This window comes from Euwallacea similis, chromosome 8, assembly GCF_039881205.1.
Source record: "Euwallacea similis isolate ESF13 chromosome 8, ESF131.1, whole genome shotgun sequence".
NCBI lineage: Eukaryota > Metazoa > Arthropoda > Insecta > Coleoptera > Curculionidae > Euwallacea > Euwallacea similis.
Window position 1 is genome coordinate 3,755,397 of NC_089616.1, and position 24,059 is coordinate 3,779,455.

The 24,059-nt window shown below is 38.7% G+C and overlaps 1 protein-coding gene and 1 long non-coding RNA gene across 6 annotated transcripts in view; one reads left to right on the plus strand and one right to left on the minus strand.

The window, feature by feature from the left end:
• Abd-B (Abdominal B) overlaps positions 1 to 24,059 on the plus strand; it is an 80,033-nt gene that overhangs the window by 50,312 nt on the left and 5,662 nt on the right. For 4 of the 5 annotated variants that reach the window (XM_066392527.1, XM_066392524.1, XM_066392523.1 and 1 more), the window contains exons 3-5: positions 14,726 to 14,817; positions 19,110 to 19,156; positions 23,174 to 23,920. In XM_066392527.1, the coding sequence (XP_066248624.1) occupies positions 23,215 to 23,920 (706 nt within the window). In that variant the 5' untranslated portion in view covers positions 14,726 to 14,817; positions 19,110 to 19,156; positions 23,174 to 23,214. Of the gene's footprint in view, positions 1 to 14,725; positions 14,818 to 19,109; positions 19,157 to 22,159; positions 23,921 to 24,059 lie in introns of those variants that run through there. The other variant, XM_066392528.1, reaches the window with a different exon arrangement.
• LOC136410466 (uncharacterized) lies at positions 750 to 4,513 on the minus strand. Its single transcript, XR_010752241.1, has 3 exons — positions 4,403 to 4,513; positions 1,887 to 2,079; positions 750 to 1,035 (listed from the first exon to the last, which is right to left on the minus strand). It is a non-coding gene; the product is annotated as an uncharacterized lncRNA (long non-coding RNA).

Consider the following 24,059-nt stretch of genomic DNA (forward strand, 5'->3'; position numbering starts at 1 on the left):
CCTGAATTTCCCTCGAAGCGATTAGACCACTATGCGATAATTAATTTATTCGGACCCTATTTGGTCGTGTTTATAACCTGAAAGCAGTCAAATAGCCATTGTCCACTAAGGCGTAGTAAGGCGTTGATTGAAACCCTTTTAATGGTCCCTGGGGTTAGCCAAGAAAATTGCTTTGAAATCGCCTAAAAGCAAATTAAGACGAAGTTCAAGACTCGACCTCCATGGAAAAACTGTAGTTGAATGGACCCAATTTAACCACCAAATCGCAGCTACATTGGCTTCAAGACTGACCAATTTCCATGCAAATCAGTAGTGGTACCCAACGGAACGGAATTCTTTCGCTGCACTTTTCGCCCGATAAAATGGAAACCAGCTCGAAGTAAGTACCGCGGACCCAAGATGGTAAGCGGCAATTCGTTTGGCATTTTATTTGCACCCATCGTCCATTTCAGAATTTAAATGACTCGTATCTTTATAATCTTATTACTCGGCTATCTCTCTTGCATTTTGCGTGCATACGGCCTTCCACTATATAAAGTCCATAGGAGTGGCACTTGTAGTTGTTAAATTTGTAGCTGGTTCTTCTCTACAGTTAAAGGAAAAAATCATCTGCATGCATAACTTAATCTTCAATGGTCAGCTCAGTTCTCCGTACAGCCTTCTTCAATGCAATCGGTTTCCTCTCAACACAAAGAGGGACAAAACTTGCTTTTCACAACATTCAGTCTACATGATTTTAACCCTGGAAACTTCTAGACTAAATTTCAACTTTCTTGTCTAATAAAACACGACTATATGAAAGTACTTACATGGCTGATGAAACTTCGTGCCGGGAGTCGGAATTTTGGCGAGACATTTCTGGATAAAACGCCAAAAGTTGGCTCGTTTAAGCCTGGAGATTGCTCCTGGCAGACGCGAAATTACCCTCGAGTTACGCTTGTCTTATCCCAATCTCATGAAAGTGTTGGATTAAATTCTGGAAGTTTTATATTTTGTTGCCTCATATGAGGTAGTTCCTGCATTGTTCATTAACACCTAAAAAGAGAAGTATACAGGTATGGATACAAAAAAATAGAGCTTAATTGGTCCATGACTCTTTCTTCGTTTTCTTCCGACCACCCATGTCGATAGAATTTCGTAAAATCCTTTAATTTAAAGCCTCTTCTTTGCATCTTAATTATGCCTAATGGAGGGTTTTTAAGTGGGTTTGGTCGGACTGGTTGTTGGAACGGAAAATAAACAGTGGCGTACCATATGAGAATTTAATTAACTTTTACAAAAAATCCGTGTTATATCAAATTTTGGAAAAATCTAAGTTCGAAACTAACGGGGATTTTTAAATGAAATTTGGTAAATATCTGGCTTAAATATTCCTTAATAAATTTAAAAAATAGGACGTAGGTAAATATAAACAGCGGCGTATGGAGATAGTGTACAATGCTTATTACCTTTTAGGCTAAAATCTGGATGCGAATTGTCAAATTTCAAAAATTCTCTGCTAGAAAGTAATAGGAATGTTTTAACAAAGCAACATATCTCCTTAAGATTCCTTAATAACTTATAAAAATGACATATTCATGCGAAAATTGACTGTGCCGTATCAAGCCCCATTTTTGAACATTAACTTAGAGCATCAAGCGAACCCAATAAGGAGTAAAAATGGTAAATGCGCTAGAAAATTAACAAGCACACATCAAGTCTTAATTCGATTGATCTACTAATATTCACAATGGGGTTTTATTCGCTGTATTAAACAAAGCTTTAGTGAATGAATTAGGTATACAAAGGTCTGCCCACACATACGGTGCCTACATTGAGACGGTTCCCACCTCCACATTAACCGAAAAAGCAAGAGAAAAAAATACCTAAAATAAATATTTACTCACCGGTTAAAAATTAAACTTGAGACACGACGCAGATATACACAAGCCATAAGCTCAGCTTTCGAGATGTTTATACATGATGGCGTCAGTCGTACACCATGCAGAAGGCGGTCGCTTGGCCATGGCCAGCTGGCTTGCCTCACTTAGTACCGCTTGACTTTTTTGACAGCTGATGATCCGCGTTGTTATGGCCGCGCTGAAACCGAGGGAAATTCGAAATTTTGTGTCACACACGTGATGGTTAAGCTCCATCCAGACCCATAAAATCACGATGTTACTTAATTGAAGTATCGTTAAAGTGGATGATGATAAACCGAAGACTTTTATCTCCAAGTGGCACACTTGACTCGAAAATTGGAAAGGCTAATGAACTAAATAGGATTAGACGTCATCGCCAGGATTCCAGGCACGATTTTTCGTCTTTTTGTGCGATGGAATAAAGTCCGGAGGCCATTTCTTATTTATACTTTCCAGACGACGTTCACGGGGCATTAAATTCAGCTTAAATGTGAAATCTGCACGGTGTTTCGGGGATTAGGACTGCTGCCGCGTTTTTAAATTCACCCAAAAGCTCAAGAGATTATTTACAATGTTTGCCATCGTGATTCTGTTTTATTTTCGTAATTATGCAGAGTGAACCAGCCTGCAAAGCAGGATTTGCTGCCAACAGAGTGGTTTCAGAGGCCGTGGGCCCCACTTTGACACAAATAACATAAAGTAGTAGACAGTAATGTGAATTTATAACTCGATTGCATTCTGCTGTGCACGAATATGGCGGCGCAGCAGTCAGGTCGATGCTCTTTGTGCACGGATCGTCCCCATTATGGACATCTGCTGGTACATTTTAGGTCAAGACTAGGAATGATTCTTGGGCAAACCACATATTTGATCCAAAAGTTTTCAGGAAAAACTGAATTGTCCTGAAACCTGCCCTAAAACACGTTCCAATCGCAGCATATAGTCACGTCGTTATTGCCGTTATTTGTGTTTTTATATAGCATATGCCCTTAATGGGAACTGAATTCCTCTTAAAAAATCCAAGAATATGCCAGACAATTTTAGAGGCATTTTTCGATTATGCTTTAAAATACCCCGAGGACTCGTTTCCGTTGTAGAAGCAATGACTTCATTCAGCGTCTCAAGTATTATAGATGACGATGGCAGAATATGCACAATACTGGAGATCCTGCAGATAGAAAATGCTATATTTAGGATAAGATTTACAACCCTAGATGCATCTCGAATGTATCTAATTTTACAGATTTCACATAAATTTACGAGTTTATTTCAAAATGTAAACTATGGCTTTTGCGCCTTATTTGAACAATATTTTCAGTTCAACCAAAAAACGCATAATTCATAAAATTAAGTTTTATACGCTTTTTATGGGGGGCTCGCATGTCAAATATAGTGGACTCGTCAGTCTTTAGAGGGCGATAAAAAGTTTACATTTATATTTAAACCACTCGTGGATCGTTTTAGTGGTCAGATTTTATGCATTGATATCGATAAAAGATCATCAAAAATCAGCTCTTTTCAAGAAAAAAAGAGTTCTCGATGTAATTTGAAGAGTCGGAGGTTTCTATTATCAAGTCAATTTGAAGAGAAAGCGCGAGGTTAATGCTCAATGTTCATAGAGGAGATTTTGAACAATTTTTGAACTGCCGCTTTTGGCTTACGTTCAGAAGCATTTTTAGAGTAGAGTTAGTGGCAGCTAAAGAAGAGCGTTTGTTTTCAATATTCATAACTTGGAAACCAAGATTTCTATTCCGTTAAAACCTAGGTTAACTTAACCTGAGGGTTGGTGGTCTCTGTGGAAAAAATCCATGGATTTTGATCTAAAATCGTGACGTACCTTGTAGTGATTTAAGCCATTAGCTCAAACTCGCTTTCGCAATTAAGGAGGGCGGTAATTTTGAAAATTTATAATTTATACGGCACCCACGCGGTACCACCTTTAAAAGTTGTCAGCTATTAGCTACATTTAACTACAAAGTAAAAAATCTCCAATGCGTGCTGTTTAACACAGAGGAATATCATCTGGGTATATTAAGGTCAAGTCGCCATATAGCAGTTAAGGAAAGTCTTCATTTGGAAAATCATAAGTTGGAAACCAAATTTGGTACAACATTGAAACTTTGGCCTATTTAACCTGCAAACTAGTTATTTGTGTGAAAAAAGTTCTCAGTGCAATCGAAATTTAAAATTGATGTCTAGGGTTGTCCAGGTTGTTACAACTAAAACTTGTGTAGCAGTTACGGAAGACATTGAGTTCTTTAACTAAACCAAAATGGTCACAGTTCTCCTAGAAATCCATTTTTTTGGCAAATTCACTTGAAAGCTGCGTGGAAATCTAAAAAATGGTTCTAACACCTACTTTTCAATCACATAAAATATCAAAGAAGAATCAAAAAAGACCGGTTGTTGTCTAGAAAATACAGAACAATTCCACGTAAAGAAATACGATGATAAACCTAATCTTGTTTGAGATTAAAAACCGATTACGTTTAATTCCTCACCTTTTTCTCGTTGCAAGACACTTTTATCACTTAAACTGCTTTTAAATTAGTTGAGTCCTCGACTCCACCTTCGGGTTAACTGACCAGAAAAAACCATCTACAGGCCGCTTGCATAAGAACTGACCATCGGCCGCTTTCCAATTTTTTGCTCCGTGTTTTGCCGAAGCAAAACCACCGTGGAAAATTTCGGCTTCACGCTGCTACCTCCTTTCTTTTTTCCTTTACAATTCCTTTCCTGGGAACTGTAAAACTTCTCCATGCATTTAAATGTTTTAGTTAACTTCGTGCTGTTGTAAAACCCGAAGTTACAAAAAAAATTTGAATATCTCACGTCCCCCTGAAGAGAAGAAAAAATCAGGTCAAAAGATAATAATGCGAGAAAGGGTGGAAGAGAGAATAATAGGAATCAGCCGCAGGTTTCTTATTGAGCAATTTAAGGGGCGATTTTTTGCTGCGGTGAAAAGGAGTGAAAGAGAGAGAAATTTGGTACCCTGGGAAATATGGCAACGTCCCACATGGTTCAAATATTTTCGCTTTATTATAATTGGCGGCCGTCCAGGTACCATGCTAATAATCTCAATAAAGTCCTTATTTAGTGGCAGCTGATGGCTTTGGGCTTTCGAAAACCGCCTGAGCGGGTCCATTTTATATGGCAGATGGCGATTGCAACTTTGTTGTAAAAAGCTGAGTTTATTCGCCGTCCCATGATACCTGTACCAACCAACAACGTATATAAAATATTAAGTTTTATTGGGATTGCGATTGCACGCCAGGCTTATCGTTTTGTTTTATGACGAGGACTCATTATTGCTTAGTTTGTTCACTCCGGACTTTGCTATTTAATTAGAAACTCAATTATGCAGGCATGACAGGGATTGCACAGATCCGAGGATGGGAGGACCGCAGATACACTTTTAAGTCATTTTTAAAGGGAGCAAATTGCCGTTATTGCCAAACAGCAAGGCTTGCGCCCTACCTCATTTATAGCACATAGATTTCAAATGCGGAAAGATCGGCCATCAAAGATGGTAAGACGAACCGCGATTTTTCAATAAAAACCTTCCTCCTTTTTGATTTCTGGACGTTGATGTCGCTCGCAAGTATGTGCGGGCAAAGAAAGCCGATCCTTCAGGATCTCCTCAGGGAGATCATTTTATGTCGTTTTATAATAATAATTCCGCAGAGAATTTAACGGGCCAGGGCCTCTCAAACGCATCGCCGATATTGGCAATATTTTCCCGTTGAAGCTCCGCCCCGAAAAGACCCAAACACAACAAAAAGGATAGAATCCTAGACAAAAACGAATAAATAAACAAACCAGCCTTTTTGTTTTATTTAAACTAATACAAGTGCATTTAGTATATTTGGTATTAGGGCAGCAGCGGAGAGCAATAGCGGATGACCGGACTGGACTTCCTGGTGCAGCGTGAAAGTGCATCCAGAATCCCGGTCAAGGTCCGTTTTAACCCGCAGTTTGTGTTATTCGACGAATAATAAAAGCCGGTGCATAATCAAGCCTCATCATCAGAAAGATCCATGCAAATTTGGATATTTGTTAAAAAACGAGTATGTTAAACGAGGTTAGCCATTTTATGGGGCAGTAAAATTTTTATGAAGAATGCGTTGCACATTACTTTAATTGAAATGTCACAGTCGATAGAAATAGGTCGTGGAACTGGAATTACTTATTTATTTTTTCCTTTACTTTGCATAGGAAAAACCAACAATCTGCCTCTAACGTATACAGGGTGTAACATATCATTGTGGACACATTTCAGAGAGCTTAGCACTCAGCAAAATAATTAAAAAAATTCTAATACATTCGTGGCAAAAACGCACCATTTTCGATGTACAGGGTGGTAAAGCATCACATTTTCTAAAGGACTTTTCAAACAGATTTTATAATGTTGTTTTCGTTTAGATTTATTTTAAGAAAATTTATTAAATGTTACGAATTGCTTCAGATAGTTGCTAACTAACCAGATGGTTATTTTTTCCTTTACTTCTTTCACATTCTTAATTTTCATTGATAGATATTTTCACAAATTCTACGAAAACCGTGAAAGATACGAACATACTACGGGAGACCAAAAAGCTAGAGAATTAAAGCAGGAATTTAAATTTAACATCAAAATTCATATCGGGGGTTCCAAAAAAAGGTACAAAGCTTAAGAGAATACATGACCCAAAAAAATATAACGCCCTGTATGTGGCTACCGACGATTTTGACATTTTGTTGTATAGGACCTTAAAGAAAATAGATGTACGAAATTTCAAAAAGTTAACTCAAAGCATACGCGAGGAAAACAAAATATGAGAAAAAATGTAAAACTTTTCCGCCCTGTATATCGAAAATGGTGCGTTTTTGACCATCGGTCTATTAATAGTTTTTAATTATTTTCCAAAGTACTATCGTCCCCTGAAAAATCTCCATGATATGTTAGACCCTGTAGAACATTTTTGGAGTTTTTGGTTCATCCATTGTTTTTGCCCTTTACCCAAGTTTAACTGCACGATATTCATAAAATTCACACACATGGGGTGTAATTGATGCACCGCTAAAACTTTGGTAATAACGACACATGTGCACTGTCAATAAAATACAGTCAGGATAAAAGCAACATCCTTTACATAGGACCAATAATGATCAGTATGGTTTTTTTGCTTTTATGACTTAAGCATGGTCCTCCTTGTGTCTGCATGTTCACTCGATCCAATATGTATTAAAATATTCATATTAATGCCTTATACGAGTTTCTTTTATGGGTCTATAAAACGCTGGCTGATTTTGTGCAAATTGACTTGTTTTAATTGGAGCGTTCGTTTATAGATTTTGTGAGATCTTTGCCTATGGAATTTTAATGAGTGTGGTAATTTTACTTTGTTTTTGGAAAATCAAGCAATTTTTTGGAATTCAGCTTTTTTGTCTTTTGCAGAAATTATTTAAGCACATGAAGTCGCTTTAAGTGAAAATTTTCATGCGGTCTCAAGTTTTCTTCAACCAAAAAACAAGGTCGGACTCTCTGGCATTAATTTTGAACTGTATCGTGTGGAACAACGATCCAGAACGCTTAAAATGTCTCATGCACTATTTATCACAATTACTCCGGAAGTTAAGATTGACTTGCTTATTTGAAACGCTTTCATGTAAAAACCGTTTAGATCCAATTCAAGCCATTCGGAAATTGTGCCCCAGAAGAAAATTCCGGAAACTGTCATAATTCCAACACGAATATCTCAAAAATGGTTGATCGTTTGAAGAGGGTGCGCTACACGAAATATTCCTAAAATTCCAAGACAAATCCAAAAATGTTATTACGTTGAAAATAACCAATTCCACGTTCATTTTTTACAATCAAATTTTCATTCCACATCTATCAGAACTAAAACATATTTTATTAGTTCGACCACAACATATAAGTTTGTTCAACAATAATAAATTGTGTGACTAGTGCGCAAAATAGCACTTTCCACATCAGTATGACGGTTTGGTGGGAGCCCAAAGCGAGAGGCACCATGCCTGACGACCACTTTCGCCCTGAGCCCCCTGGACCGCAGGAAGGCATTACTTCAAGAAGCAGGGATGGTTTGTTTGCTGTCTTCGACTTTTCCTCGGAATTTATTTTTTATGTTTTCGCCTCTCCGTTCCCATTTATCTCCTCTGTCTTCTTTGCTCTCACAGTCCCCTCAGCATTCTCATCACAGCCATTCAGTCATTCTCACTCTTCAGCGCTTGATGACCCACTGGAACAAGAGAGAAGAACAGCAATAAACGTTAGCAATCAGATACGAGAGGATAGGAGCCTGATTAAGATCATAAAAGAAACCTTCAACTGAAAAATGCAATGGTTAATGGAGATCCAGAAAATGGCAAAACATTGCACGTTTAACTTAAAATTAATCACTCTACAGAGACATGAGGAAGGAATTAGATAAGGAAATTATCAGGAAAAAGTATGGAAGGAAGACTTAGAGGAATTAAACCAGGATATTTCGAGACACGGGTACAAAATGAGGGTAAAAACGGTGAAACAGCGCGAAAACGTAAGACTAAGCCACGAAGAAGAAAAAGAAGTAATAAAAGAGATATTTCCGGGGAAGTCCGCGTATGCGTGGGATATCAAGATTCAAGACGAACATCAAATACCAGAGATAACCACACACGAATACGAAAAGAAATGATAAAATTTCGAAGATACGAACTCATCAGCTGAAATTTGGTTTAATAGAGACATGATGATGACTGTTTATTATATCCTGTAAACATGAAAGGTGGAATGTATAAGTTAAAGCGCTTAAAAATTGAAGAAAAAGGTCTGCAAATTCTCTTCCAGATTACTAATCTGGAAAAAGACTTTGAGTGCTTTGAGTTTTATTTGAATTTTTCTCAATGATATTTAAGTAAATGTCGACATAACAATTTTAATACAGCAAATGAGGCATAAAACGAGATCCCGCCAAACAAACCAGAAAATATTTGATTTGTTCCTTTAGACAATATCCGAATTGTAATAAAACGGCTTCATTGAACAAGACGAGGGTCTTCGGCTCCGACTGACTCCAAATATTTATTCAAAGGGAGATGGAAAAAATGATATATTCCCCCTTTTTATACACTCTTGTTATGTTCCTCCTTGTTATTGCACCCCCCTCATGTTCCCTTTGGTTGGTATGAAAAAACACAAGAAATAAGGTCCAGAACTTTCTATTTCAAGCTAAGTATGATCCACGCCTCTTTTCCATAATGGCTAATTACTGTTAATACCAGGCTACCTTTAGCTCACCATAATAACGATAGTTGTTAAAGTTTTCCTCTTGGGAACGGTTTTGTGGACCTGCTTCAGTTTCATTGAACCCTTATAGAAATCCCCTAGTGCGAAACATCATCAGAGATATTAGGTGAAAATTCTAGCAACGTACCTACATGACGTATAAGATGAGAATACACGAATTAAGTATACATACAGAGTGATTCATTAAAATGGGGTAACCGAAAGCTGGAGGTGTAGTACAAGTGAAATGGTGATGATTGGAGAAAATATGCCCTATTCGAGAGTTGATAGTTTCGAATATATACAGGGTGTTGAAAGTTTTAATTCATTTTTTTGCTATTATTTGGGAAATATGTAGGGTAGGCATTTGAAAATTTGTAAAGTTATGTTTTTTTAGGTGACGAATAAGATACGTTTTGCAATTTCCGGGTTGTTAATAAAGGGCGTCACTTACGGTCAATTTTACAGAATTTACAATTTGATAACTTGATACGCTGTATGTCTAACATGAAATTTGATTCAAAATCTGAAAGAACAATCATTTTCCCATTAATTATGTATTCTTGTTTCATTTCGATATTTCGATCCGTTTTCGAGAAAAATCTATTTAACGAACACTACATTTAAATTTAGTAATTTATAATAATCTATTAACAACGCGGAAATTACAAAACGTATCTTATTCATCATCTAAAAAAAACATTACTTTACAAATTTTCAAGCGTTTACCCTAGATATTTTCAAAACACTGGCAAAAAAATGAATTAAAATTTTTAGTTTCTACACCCTGTATATATCCGAAACAATCAACTTTCGGATAAGCCATATTTTCTCCAATTGTCACCATTTGACGTCCAGCTTTCAGTTGTCCCATTGTTAATGAATCACCTTGTATATCTGGTGACTTGGAACAAATTGGAAGTTGCCATAAACTTTATTGTTCCTGGGCCATCACCCACTATGGTACCAAAACATATTTTCTGTTGGAACAAACCAATAAAACGGTTTGCCTACTTAATTAACGACTATTAGTTGGCAACATTGTGCCATATATTAAGCTTGACATCTCAGTCGGTCGGATTGTTTCCTTTGAACTCCCATGAGACCGCACCGTTGTTCGCTTATGAACCAGCACTAAATTCCCAAAATGCGGTCATGTATTAAAAGGATTAAGTAATTTGGAACGATACCCCGTAAATCTTGCTTTTAATTTATTCTCTTTCCAAGGTAAAGGGGGTGCAATGCCTCAGATCCAAGAAAGATTGCTCTAAAAATACCTGACGGTTTAAGATGGCGTCACGAAAAAGCCCTTTTTCAAGAGCTGTATAAGGAGTTTGAACGTTTGCGTCCGGAAATTCGCTGTCGTAAAACGAAACACTCCAAAATCCAGGCAAATCCTTACTCCGAGACCCTTTGGGCGTAATCCAGTTGTTTTGTATTCTGGAAGTGTTCGGAGAGCAGTTGAGCGTTTGAAGCGCAGCTGTAAATACGAAACATTAAATATATGGACGCTTGAGAAGAGATTTTTGGTTTGAACATAAGGTCTGAGAGAGATATGTAAGGCATAAACGTAAAAAGAAACATAAGTTTGCCGTAAACGCACAAAATATGAACAAAATCATTCGATATCAACCTCTAAATGTTAAAGAAAAATCACTACTTTTTTCTGGCTAAACTTGCATTTCACCCCACTCTCCGTATCGGTGCCAAGCTAATGTTTAGCGTTGCTTTGTAGATCATATAGTCAGCTTTGTTTAGCACATACTTTTCAAGAAAGACAGAAGATATAGACGTAAGTGTTAATTGCTGTGTCAACTACATTCATGGCCTACTTTGCTACTTAGAGCACATAACAGGATCAAGCATGTGTAGGTTTGGTCCTCGTCTAGAGCTCGTGTGATAAACAAAGACGGCTATTATATAGTGTAGGTGGCATTAAGTACGATTTGATAACATTCATTGGCACAGTGGTGGAAAATAAGGGTTTTAGGGGTAAAACCAGCAATTATAGTAGAGCAAGACTTGACAGACTGGAATCTTGAAAGTGGTTAGAGGAGTGAATTTCAAATACTCCCTTCATTGACTCTGGGATCTGCCAAGTCTTTGTCTGTTCAAGCCTTTTTCTTGCCCATAGAGTGTCCAAATCTCCTCGTATCGATTTTGTTTTATAAAATTCTTGTCTGTAACCGAAATCTGAGTCTTAGGAATAAATATCCGACATAGTCAAAAACATTATTCGTATATGAAAAGAACTAAAGAGTTCAGTTTCCGTTTGCCTCCCCTGCGATGAAAGTAGAAAGCGTTTTCGTGTCACTTTCACACTCCCATCGACATTTACGACTGCCCTTCACACATTGACTTTCGGTTATTATTAGCCGAGTTAGTGAAGTAATGTGAGGCTAAATTCAGCCACAAAACTGCACTTGGAGGATTCGCCATGATGAGCGTCTCAACCCTTCTTTTACCAGTCTTATATACGTCGCTGGCTTCTGTTATTCTATAGAGCGTTGTATTTACGCACGCACTCAGACCACACATATGCACATGCATTAAACGCATACAAAGTGCATCGGCCTGTTACACGCGAGCCGCGTTCTGCTCTCCTGATACTGAGTATGTAGTTCGGAGTCATACAACCGACCCGACCAGTTCCACCAGTGCACTTCAGCTGCACGGTAATTATTATCGTCTGACGTCATTGCGATGCACTTTGAATTCAACCATTCGAAGCAAGTGCGATAAAGAGGGAACGAATTGGCGTCGCTGTTTAACATAAATAATCAATTATTGGTAATGCATCTTTTATGGGAACATTGAGAGAACTGAGCCGATTCGAATTTTCCAAGCGCTTTGTGAAGCTTTTTGCTGGACACCCTAGAGAACTCCCGTAATTAGAGGCTACAAGGGCGTCGCGAAAATCTCAAAATCTGCTATATAAGTCGTAAATTTATCTCTTTGATGGTTTTAAAATTTTCTAGCAAATCCCCAAAAAAACACTTGCAATTCGTACGCAACATAAAAAAAATCTTAAGATTTCGCAGAACGAGAGAGAGCTCGTTGACGTCATCAAGATTATCATGATTTTTTAGGAAAACGACTAAGAGCTGTCGACTCTGAGACTAAAAAATTGAAATAAACCGCCCAAAAAGGCCTTGGACTTCATAAATCCCCCAAAACCCCGGTATAGTTTCGGATCTGAGAGCTCAAAAAAGAAAGATTCAAAAACTCAGTAAAGGAGAGTTTCGTTGACACTAGAGATATGCCCGATTGGACACCCTGTATATGAGACGTCTTCTAGTCTCATCGACCCGGCAAAACAATATTTTCCTCTTAATTGAATAAAACCATCTTATCTTTATCTTCCCCCAAAATCCGGTTATTTTAGATTCGTAAACACAAAGGACTAATCTACGTTCTACATGACCCGCTCTGCTGCTTTTATGGCCCTCAGTTTCTTGATGAAATTGCCTCATCTAATTTTGCCAAAAAAAACAGAAAACTTCCATTCGGTCGATTGATTATTTGCATACATAAGTGCTGTAAAAAGGACAAAATAGAACGGTATTGGAATTTAAATTCCGCTTTGTCGTGGAGATAAAGGGCGAGGGTTTAAGGAAGGGTCCCTATCGAAAGCTGTTAATCTCTCTTTGTAAAAGCTTCATAAAACCTGAGAAATATTTCTTCTAATCATTCTTCAAGAGTCAAGGCTTACGGCTCAATGTGCAGCAGAGAGAATATTGTCATTTGTCCTTAAGGGACTAATTTCCCCTTTTTGTTTTTAATGGTATCCGCCCAGCCTTTTAAAATTCTTTTAGTTCAGATAAGAAATTGTTCAGACGTTCAGGGCATCGTTACTACCACTGTGTTCGATATTGTCCAAAGATATGGGGTTCCACTGACAGGTTAGTTCAGGTTAGTGGCCGATACAAGGTGACCAAGAATTATCGGCCCCAGATAGGATTTTTCCTTCCCCTTTGACTTGAAGGATAGAAAACGGTTTTTTTGCTGAACTCCGTAGGGAGGTCAGAATCGAAATCGCCGAACCCGAGGGGAAAATATGCCCTAAAAAGCCAAGCGGATGGTGCTGACCGGTCTACAGTCATAGCTGTTGTCTACGGTTCTGGCTCTGCTTCCACTTGGTGTATGCTATGTAAACGAAATTGTAGAGGTTAATTTTTGAAGATTTTGAAGATAAAAAGTTCATTTAACATGGGCTCATAACGGCGAAATTCTCGAGACATCGGGTGTATTCAAATTAGTACCTCACATATGGAAAAAATACTTATTACTCATGTAACTGTGTAGTAAATTTTAAAATCTCAACAACTTTATCCTTGTCATACGCAACCTGTGCAACCTCTATTACATACGGAGTTCCGCTTTAAAATAAATTTTTGCACTTAATTTCATTTTCAATTAGCAACAACTGCAGATATTAATTGCTTTCCACTAAGTGCATGTGCCCATCAGAAATGAAGGCTCTTTTTCTCGCAACGCCATAACTAATTTTCATAATATTTGGCCTGCAAAGTGCAACTTTCTCTCAACGCTTGGGTTGAGATTATCAGTGAACATCCTATTGGACCCTGCATTCTTCCACAAAGAATGAATGGCGAGCGGTAACGAATGTGTTTGGAGTTCGACCGGACAAAAGAAGTGGTTCATGCACCACTAGATTTTAGTTCAGGCTTCAGCAATCGTTTTCTATACAACTACCTCAACTACCATTGAGTAGGCCGGCATGGCCTTCCGGATCGCCGGGTACGGATCCCTTGGATTATTTTTCGTCAGGTTTATAAAGCGATTTTCCCAAATCAAGAAAATCTAAGAAATGGGATGTTGTAGTCGTTTTTTTATTAAACAATGCCAATCGGTGCTATGACGAATTGATGCGGAAGTGATCATCACGACCATTTCCAGTGATTATGTTATTTAATTTTGTTGTTTTGACAGTTCAGTAGTTTGACGTTAGGGGAGTCGGAACTGATGCTGGGGCACCTAATGGGGTTATTTTGTAGCCTTTAACCCTTTAGACCTTTCGGAATAATACAGCCACGTAGCTTTTCTCCATTCCTCCATCGCTTTCAGCAGCTTATCTCAAGTCAGTGGCAGCCATTACGTCCTGTATAATTTTCTTAATTAAACTCCTTTCGAATGCCTTTCGGCAAAGAATAATTATAGAGAGAGGAAAAAACCCTGACGCATTTGTATGTTGATTAGGGCTTTAGACTGACTTTTTCCAAATGGTTTTCACGAGATAACACGTTACGACGCTTTTAGATCGGGTTCTTGTAAACTTGTTTTGAATTTCCTTATGTATTGGTTAATTAATCCTCTTGAAGTTATTAGTGAACAAAATTGCCTTATAATTTATTCGTCATTTCGAGACTAATAAAAAGATGGAATATGTCGGTAGTGCCGGCTTAATCGTCGTATATTATCTAATTTACGAGTCTAAACGTAGCAAAATCTCCCTGATGAGGAGAAGGAAGTTTGGCATATAGGGGGTTAATTTATTATTATTAGTCAGTAATAAAAGTTTCTTTTTCAGGCTGACACTTTTCCTGTGCACCGTTAAATTCAATGCTTCAAGCTGTTCGGGGACGTGGAAAGAAGTTTCAATCCCTTCGATTTGTCAAATAGGTACGTTAAAATCCAATGCGCTTTCAAATCACCTAACGGCACCCATAAGTTAATTAATTTGCCTAACGAACCCGACAAGTTATTGAGGAATAACCATAAACGAGCACACTCTGAGGTGCGAGCATAGACCAAAGCGGTCGTGAAGGAACACGCATGGAAGATGGAATTACACCCAGCTCAGTTCTAATTGAAATTCGATTCCATGGGCCCCATACGAAAATCCTATAAATATTCCCAAGAAACGTGACAGGTTTGTTGTTTCAATAGGAAATGCGTGTAATCTCTGACGATAAACCACGCCTCGGCTTTGATCCGAAACGTGCGCCTCCAACGCAAACAGAGATTTTCTTCCACGAATTAACTTTTAATGGCGTCAAGTTTTTTCGTGTTCCGTTTCGGTCATATTAGGAAATTGGATGGATCAGTCACGAGTTGTGCCATTTTGTTAATCTGATTTATTGCGAAGATAATCGCGGACTGGTCAACACTTCGGCTGGGAACAATTGGAATTCCTAATCTTAATACGATGTCTGTCGAGGCAAAAAGCAAATTATTGCCAGCAAATTGCGGAGTCTGAGAACAACGACGGTTGAAACTTGTGAGAGCTAAAAACTTCAGTTCCGTTCGGGCGTTTGAAAAATTCCTGCCCGAGCACCAGCCCTGGGAGACTGAGGAGCAGTTCACTGCTTTGGGCAGTAATGGACCATTCGGTGTGCAAGCACCTTGATTAATTATGCCGAATATCGGGCTCGCAGGCCCGGAAAAAACTTTTTATAAGCTGGAGCGCCCCTGCCCTCGTTCATTAGCAATATTTCCAGGGTTCTCTGTCACGGCTATTTCTTAAAATCACCAGCGATATCGGACCTCTGGATGCTTCAATTATCGAGGTTCCGGGGGCTCAAAAGCCCGACCTTCACTTTCCAGCACTTTCAAAACGGCAAAAATTAGTAACAGTGTGATACCACATCTCAGACACCGAAAGAGGGGTGGCACTATTGTTGCGGGGGCTCATAGGATGCATCGAGCGGAATAGTTTAAACTATTTTTTAAGGCGACTACTCCACGGTTTTCTGAGGTGTCGACCCTTAAAATTTTGATAATTGCTAAAAAGCACCCCCTCCCGAGATGAATCCGAGATTGACCCAATTTCGATCAAATCCATCTCAAATTTTTGCGAAAGATTCCTAAAGGATTTGACCTACTTTTTATGAAATTTTGAAGGTACATAGAAGCCTTGGAGTCTTGCAAGCCCGGACGAAGCGAAATTCGGCTGTCGAGAGCCCCCAGCCGAAACTTGACTATCTTCGGTTTAAACTGGACGGCCCAAGTTCCCCGACCGGAATTGGACGGCCGAAGTTTTCCAATCGGAATTGGACGACCGAGGTCGTTTGGTCGGGTTTGAACGGCCTTGGCAGGGATTAACGCAGAAGTCCTCAGACTGCGGTCCACGGGCCAAATCCGGTCCGAGATACTCGAAATTAAATACTTTGAAAAAAATTCATTATTATTCACTATATTAAATATTAATGTCATATAAAAGTGTACTGAAAATTTGCAATCAACAGATTTTATGTGAAAAATGTTTAATGTAATGCACGTGATGTCTATCGTCGTTTCTGCGGTAAATTTTATAAGATTTGGATTATGGACTGGATTTTTTTGGATTTTGGATTATAGACTAGATTATGAATTAGACTATGGACTTAATCATACACAGTTTTCTTGAACATATTGAACCTGACTACGGCGATTTATTGCACCACACCGAAGTGCCATGGTTGAATAGCGGAAAAGAGCTTAAAGGCTTTTTTGAGTTACGAAATAAATTTGATGTATTTGTGATGGAGAACTTAAAGCCAGTTCCAGAACTTTCAGATCCCATATGGCTCTGAGATCTAGCTTTTTGACTGACATAACCGAAAATTTTAACTTACTTAATGTAAAATTACAAGGAAAAGGAAAACTAGTACATGAACTCTTTTTCCATATTAAATCATTTTAAATAAAATGACTTCTCTTCAAGCAATCGTTGCAACAGAATAATTGTTCACTTTTTCAAACTTTCGAAAATTTTCAGGAAATTATATAAAAAATTTTAATTTTCAGCTGAAAATTAAATTGAAAAAATTGTATTTTTAGAAAATAAACTATACATGCAGTTTAAAGATTTTTTTAAATGTGAAAAAATGTTCTTTTTGCTTCAAAATCCATTAAAGAAGATCCTGATGAGGTTGATGTGAATATGCAATGATTAGAATTGATAGATTTGTAATGTAACGATTCTCTGAATTTTTTATTTAAAAATGAAAATTTAATTCAATTTTATTCTTTGTTGCTAAAAAAGAATTATAGCAATATTAGAAATTTTACTAGAATAATTATTTCTATATTTGGAATAATTTATGTCTGCGAAAAAAATTTTCCCTCTTTGGATTATACAGGGTGAGTCAAAAAGAATGGGTCACCACTGAACTGGAAAATACATTGAACCTTTTAAATCCAAATAACTTAAAACTGATAGATTTAGACAACCTAAACGAAAGAACATTTCCTCTGTAGAATTTAGCGTTCTTTTAAATTCTCGACTTGTTTTAAACATAGCTGAACAAATTAAAAAGTATGTTTTAAATTACTTAAATAATACGGTGAAACTAGTCCCCTCTAGGAGCAACGTCAAAATAACGTTAAAATGCGTAATTCCTTACGCTAAAAAACATAAAACTACCAATTTTCAGATTTATGCTATCAAACCTTTCTTAATTAGTGAGAAATTTCAGAATAAAATTTGAACTTGGAACAAATTATATCTTTTAAACTAGCGACATTGGTATAAGACATGTTGAGATTAATCACAATATTTTGATAATTAATATCTTCAATTTAGTGTTAGCCCATTGTTTCCGACTCACCCTGTATTAAATCAAAAAATCTTCCAAAACTCAGTGATAATTATTTGAAAGATTTTTTTATTAATGGGGCTTCTAAACTGACACTAAATATAAATAAAATAAATGAAAAATCTACATAATAAATGCAACAATCAGGTTAAATGCTTGTTTATTTGTATCTATTTGCATTTGTTGTTTAATAATTTTATATATGTATCTTTATAAATAATAAAAAATCAACAAAAAAAATTACTTAATTTTACTTGTTAAATTACTAAAATTATTATTATTTTCGTATAAAACTTTATATCCGACCCCCCATAGTTTTATATGTATATTCATATGCACATGCGGCTCTATCCATAAAAAGTTTGAGGACCCCTTGTTTGATAAAGTGATATGGGTCCTATATTGGTCCTGGATACCCCAATTGAGAGATTTTTAAAATCGTATAAAATAGCCACTAACGTGGCCCTATACCTCAAAAACCCTCGTATACGTTTCTCTGGGCTTATAAAGTATATCGGGATGGTTAATTTGAGCCATCTTTTTTTAAGGCAATTTCGCCACGGGTTCCAGAGATATCGGCGCTCAATGCTTGAAAAATCACAATTTATTTTTTGTAGGTCTACCATTAAGACCTTATTTTTTTAATGTTTTTTGTTTTGAAGTTCATTTGGTTCGGTTTTTTCGAAAAATATAACGTTTGCTCGTCTCATTTGGACGTTCGTCGCATATTTTTTGAACAATTTTTCGATCCTATCACTCTAGAATATCATTTCTAAGGGATGTAGTCGAAGCAAGACCAGCAGATGCAGGAGGAATCAGTGCGATATTTCAATTAAAGTGAGGTCGAAAAATGCAATTAATAGTCGTCAAAAATGTTTTTGTGAGAAACATGAAGATTTTGTGGCGCAAAAAAATACTGACAGAGTCACATTACTTTTCTTATAAAAGAAATAAACTCTATTTCAAAGAAACGTTCAGTTAAACTACATATACTTTCATTCAGAAAACCCCAGTCAATCAGAAGAAATCATTAGAGGTGAAGAAAGAAGCACTTTTGCTTTGGGTCGAGAGACCTTTCTAATTTGCAATGAATCCATCTTTTCCAAGAATTTCGGTTATTTATAAATGTGGTTTTTTAAGTTGACTGTGGAACATGCAAACCTAAAAATAAAGCGGTTTACAGTTCGTTAATCCTTCGGGCCTACGCAAATAAATCACTAAACTTATGGGGGAAAGAGGTACGCCAATCTCATAAGACGAGTGACTTCAGACACACCTATATTATCCATAAAAACTCTCCTGATCTGCATAGAGCAAATTACTCATTGATGTTATTAAATGAGCACTAGTTGAAGACTTAAAATTCCAAAAATTCAGTTTTGCTTTGTTTTTCAGACTTCCTCGAGTATTCACAGCATCCACTCTTGCCAGCTTCCATCAAGGTAAGTAATTTTCGCGTCTGGCAACGCCACTGGTAAGATACATAAACCCAACATGGCTTGAGCCACGTGATGATCTCCAGCAACAAACAGAAAAGTTTTGTTTATTAAACCCGTCGCTCCCAAATAACGAATGGTCCCAAACAAGCAAGATTTATTGTTTCAGCTAAAGGATTTCGGTAAGATTTAGGGAAAAGATTTATAAATTATCCCACAGTAAATACAAATAAAATCTGTATTGGAAGTTGTGTAAATTCGAGGGGAATTCAAAAATTTTGATTAAAAAATCGGATTCTACGAGAAAAATAGAAACCGCACGCAGGCGGGTTTTGACGTTCAAAAACAAGATGGCTGGTGTATGTTTGAAATTTTAAGTACAAATATTTATCGTTAGATGGTGCGTCTGTTCTCAGTCGCTGTCACTTAAACATCGATATATTTATAAAACATCTCCCGTCTCCTATCCTTTGCAAATCTTTTAATATAAAGAAACGTCCTCGTAAAATTCTCATTTTGGGTTGAACATCCTGCACAGCTTTCCCCTATGGAAACAGAAAACCCATTGGCACTTGTACTGCGTCGAGGTTGAATCATAAAAATTATGGGAAAAATGCAAATTACCTGGAAATGGAGCTCCCCGGGGGATTTATAAAAATGCAAATGATATTGCTTCAGTCTTCCAGTTGGGAAATATTAAGGAATTCGTCGTTCTTATAGTTTATGGCTAGATGGAGAGTAATTGCTTAGGAAGCGTTCGATCCTGCAAAAAAGAGAAAAAAGGCGATAATATTCCGCTGAAAAATAGGTTAATGAGAATCACATGGACTTCCCAAGACACTTTGAATATGGTGATTAACGCCAGCTGCAGCCTCGTCTTTTAGATTGAACCAAATGGAAGGCAGTTTCAATTCATTACTTTTTTTCGCAGCATTTACTGGCAATAATTAATGTACTTTCTAAAATACCTCTATAATTGCCTGACAATGTTGCAAACCTACTTTTTTGGCTCGATTCTGTCCCCATATAAACGTAACCGAGGCGTGAAATGAAATCAGCCTGCTTTCTGCGTCTACCTGCTCTATTTCTGTGGAGTCGATGGCCGCCAAGAAGAAGCAACCGGGCCAAATGGGGCCCCATCCAATATGCAGTTAGTGCCGCTTGGAGCGCACCACTTGGGGCGGAGAAAGTGCGCCATACAACTTCCATCTCGGTCCGACTCGTTTAAGTGGCCATTAGACTTCGAAACGAGGGAGGTTTCTTAAGTTTTCATAAGTATTTGCTCCTACCGGGGCCAGTTTAAAAATTCGGGTTTCTAAGAGGGGCTGGAATATTGCACATGTAGCTGCGCCATATTGCACAGTGATAAGCACCGTTGAAATCTCTGGTGTTCTTCAGTTTACAGCCATCGTTTTTGCTCATTGAATGTTTTCTGATCGCACTACTGGCTTTAGCATCTCAAATCCTTCAAGTCTATTTTCGAGCACCTAAATTGAACTGGGGCGAATTTTCAAGGCGACGAAAGAATCGCGTGTATGATAGTGTCATATTAGCTGTAAACTAATCAAAAGCATGCACCATGATGGTTGCAAGGGCAGTAAAACATTAATGTAAGTGTTGTACGGGGTGAACAAATTTCGATGGTTATATAGGAAATCTTGGTAACTACAGGAGAGTGTGGAAAACGAATGGAGCCCTCTCTATGTTTTCTTTGGGGACGAGTCTAGAGTGACTAAAATTTTTTCATTATCTTTGATCTAGGAGCAAAAGTTCGGTTTGGGCCATGCTCGATAAGGCCTCGTCATTGTATGTAGCAGCATTGATAGATACATCGTTAGAACACTTTTTTGAGTAGATTTCGATGATATAAGGAATTTTTATAGTTTGATCAGTTTTTCAGCTAACACACAAAGGTGTATTTTGTTAAATCTAAGTTGTAGTTGCTTTAGATATCATTGAAGTGGGATTTTGCGCCCCTTTCAGGATTCCGGAAGAGGGGAGATGAGAGGATGCCAGGAACAATGCATTTCAACTTATCAAATTTTTCATGGGTTTCTGAAGACGTTAGGTGAACAAATGAGGCCGATTAATTAATAAAAAAATTTGGTCCATTTTCTGACGACTTCCTAAGAGACGAACGGATATTTAATTAATGGAAATCGTTTTGACCACTAGATCCATTAAAAAGCTGGTTTGGTCAAAAAACACCTCAATTCATATTGGTTCCAACTCTTATATTTTATTTTGAAAAAAAACACTTTTTCTCCTAGTGATGGAATCGTTCCACCCTCCACTTATCTCCTCAAAATACCTGGTATATATCTGGTATATAGATGCGTCTAGCAGACCCCCCAGTAAATGATTTTCGACGTATTTTGTTGTCGAAAAACTTTAATTGAATGGCGATTTGGTCTTCTGCAGGCATTTATGTGGATTTTTGGCATAACACATAGACAATTTGAATAGTCCTAAAAGCTCAAGAAACGAATAATGTTAAACATTCGCAGTTGAATTTCTAAGCGATAAGAGGGTACTCCACAATTAAAGGGAAATAATATGGCAGCATATAGGGTAAGGAGTATGGCGAATGATGCAAGATCTTGATGATTTCGATATCTCATCTTTCGCGCATGGTTAGGCCTGTAGGCTGTAGGTGCCATTAAAGATATCGCCTCCAAAAAAGACATGGAGAGTGAACTATTCGTTTTTCTCCTTCACGATCTCCTATAGTTACCGAGATATGAACATCGAAATTTTCCCGCCCTGTGCAGTAAACTGGTTAACATCACTCGAGAGGCATTAGAATATTCATAATAGCTAAAGTTAATCGATTCGTGTTGAAAGGTGTGAAACACGGTGGGAAAACATTCTTAAAGACTGGTCGCACAATAGCGCACTTCGATAAACTAAAAAGCGATAGAGTTTGCGTGATTTCTTCAGCTGAATGGTTCAAAAGCTCCTTCACCAATTGCTTCTCGCTTTCATTCCGCTACTCTCCGCTTCACCAATTATTTCAGGGGGCTCCCAAATCACCACCCACCTGTTGGAACGATTGTGGCACACACCACTCTTCATTTCAACGAAACCATAAAATTTTATGATTACGCTTTATTTCCTTAATAACGACACGCATCTTGACCTTAAGATTGAGCTTCCGAATATTCCCCAGCCAAGAGCGTGACAAATTTATGGGTACCGTCGCACCCGTCTGCCCTTGAAAGAGGGTTGACCGCTGCGAGAGTCCCTTACCGAACAGGTAGACAATGAAGCCAATTAGAGAGCGAAAGAGGATTGAAAGGAATGTTGCTGTTTAAAATCCTTAATTAATTATTGGGTCGAGAAGTGGTCGCGGAGTGGCGCGTAGGTCACTGCGAGCGAATCGACATACGTGCAGATCAGGCCGCGGCGTTTCGGAAAGCTCTCGCTAGATCGCACGCGCATCGTCAATCTCATTCGAGTTTCGCTCGCGAGCTCACACAAATTCAGTGTGTGTCGGCAAGTTGCGCTTCGTGACAGTCACACTCGACATACGCAGACGGTTCATGCCACTTCGCGATCTGCTCCTCGAATACGCGGTCGTTCGAGCGCGCTCCAACTTTTCGATTTCGATTAGATCCTTCCTCCACAAGATCGATTCTTGTGCTTGTTTGGGAACGAGCCTCTAAAGTTCGGTTACATTAGCGAGGCCTAAAAGAGCGTAAATTGTTACAACTGCCAATAAAATATTTTACGGCTCGTAAACTTTTTGTATACAAGGTGCCGCATCGTCTGGTGATTTATGTGCACTTTGAGCGAAGTGTTTTAGCGGCCGCCGGAGGTCGTCCCATGACTTTGAAACTGCATTGTCTAATCTGTGGCCTTTTTCGTTTTTTTCCATAATCCCCCCCGCTGACCAACGCGTACTTGGATTTTGCCCGCTGTGACCCTTCATCGACACCATCGTTGCCACCATCGCGGATCCCGTGGCGTGCGCCGCGCCAACCCTGTACGACCATGTGGTACACCCTCCTGGACCATCACCAGCCTCCGCCGCGGGCTCCTCCACCGGGGTCGCCTGGTGGTCCATGATGAACGGAGGCCTCTACGAGGAGAGCCCTCCTCCAGCCTCCCAAAGTGCCGCTACACCGAGTGGGACTAGTGGAATGACGAGTCCTCCGGCCGTTCCACCTCCCGCGGCCACCACATCGGCCACCTCCAGCTCTTCACCGGCAAGTGTCACCAGTAACAGCGGATCGGTCGGACCACTACACATTCCCGCCAAAAGACTGAACTCGGGGGGTTATGGAGAATGCACCGATGGGAGTGTGATTAGACACGGACAGAATCACTGGTCCTCATATTCTCCTTCGGAAAATCACACGGCTTTCGAGCCCTCTTTGGGTCACCAGTATAGCAATCCCACGTACTACAATTTGCCGGCTGATCAGAATGGGAGTAGGGATCACAAACCTCCTCTGCCCTTTTGGTCACCGGCGACAGCCTCCTCGGCCACCTCGGATTACAACAAGTATGGAAGAGGAGTGGGTGGTGATCCTTCCGCGACGTCCACGTGCCCACAATCTTTCGGCAGCAGCTCTTGGTATAACATGTACAATTCACCATACCCCACAGCCACCCGTCACCATGCAGACGGGCCTTATTTGACGCCCACAGACGACCGGGGGAGGGTTCCTACTCTGGATGCCGGATTCTCGCACCACGACAGGGGCTATGGCTTGGGCAACTATGGTGCTCCTGAACCTGTACCTTCCGCACCTTACGCACCGCCTGGTAAGTTATTTATATCACCTATGATAAAAACTTCCGTTTGCACTTGAGTTACCGACAATTTCCTGGCATAAAAATTCTCTAGATAGACGAACCGTTGTGTCACCACTTTGTTCGATTCCTCTAAATATCAGCCAAGCGA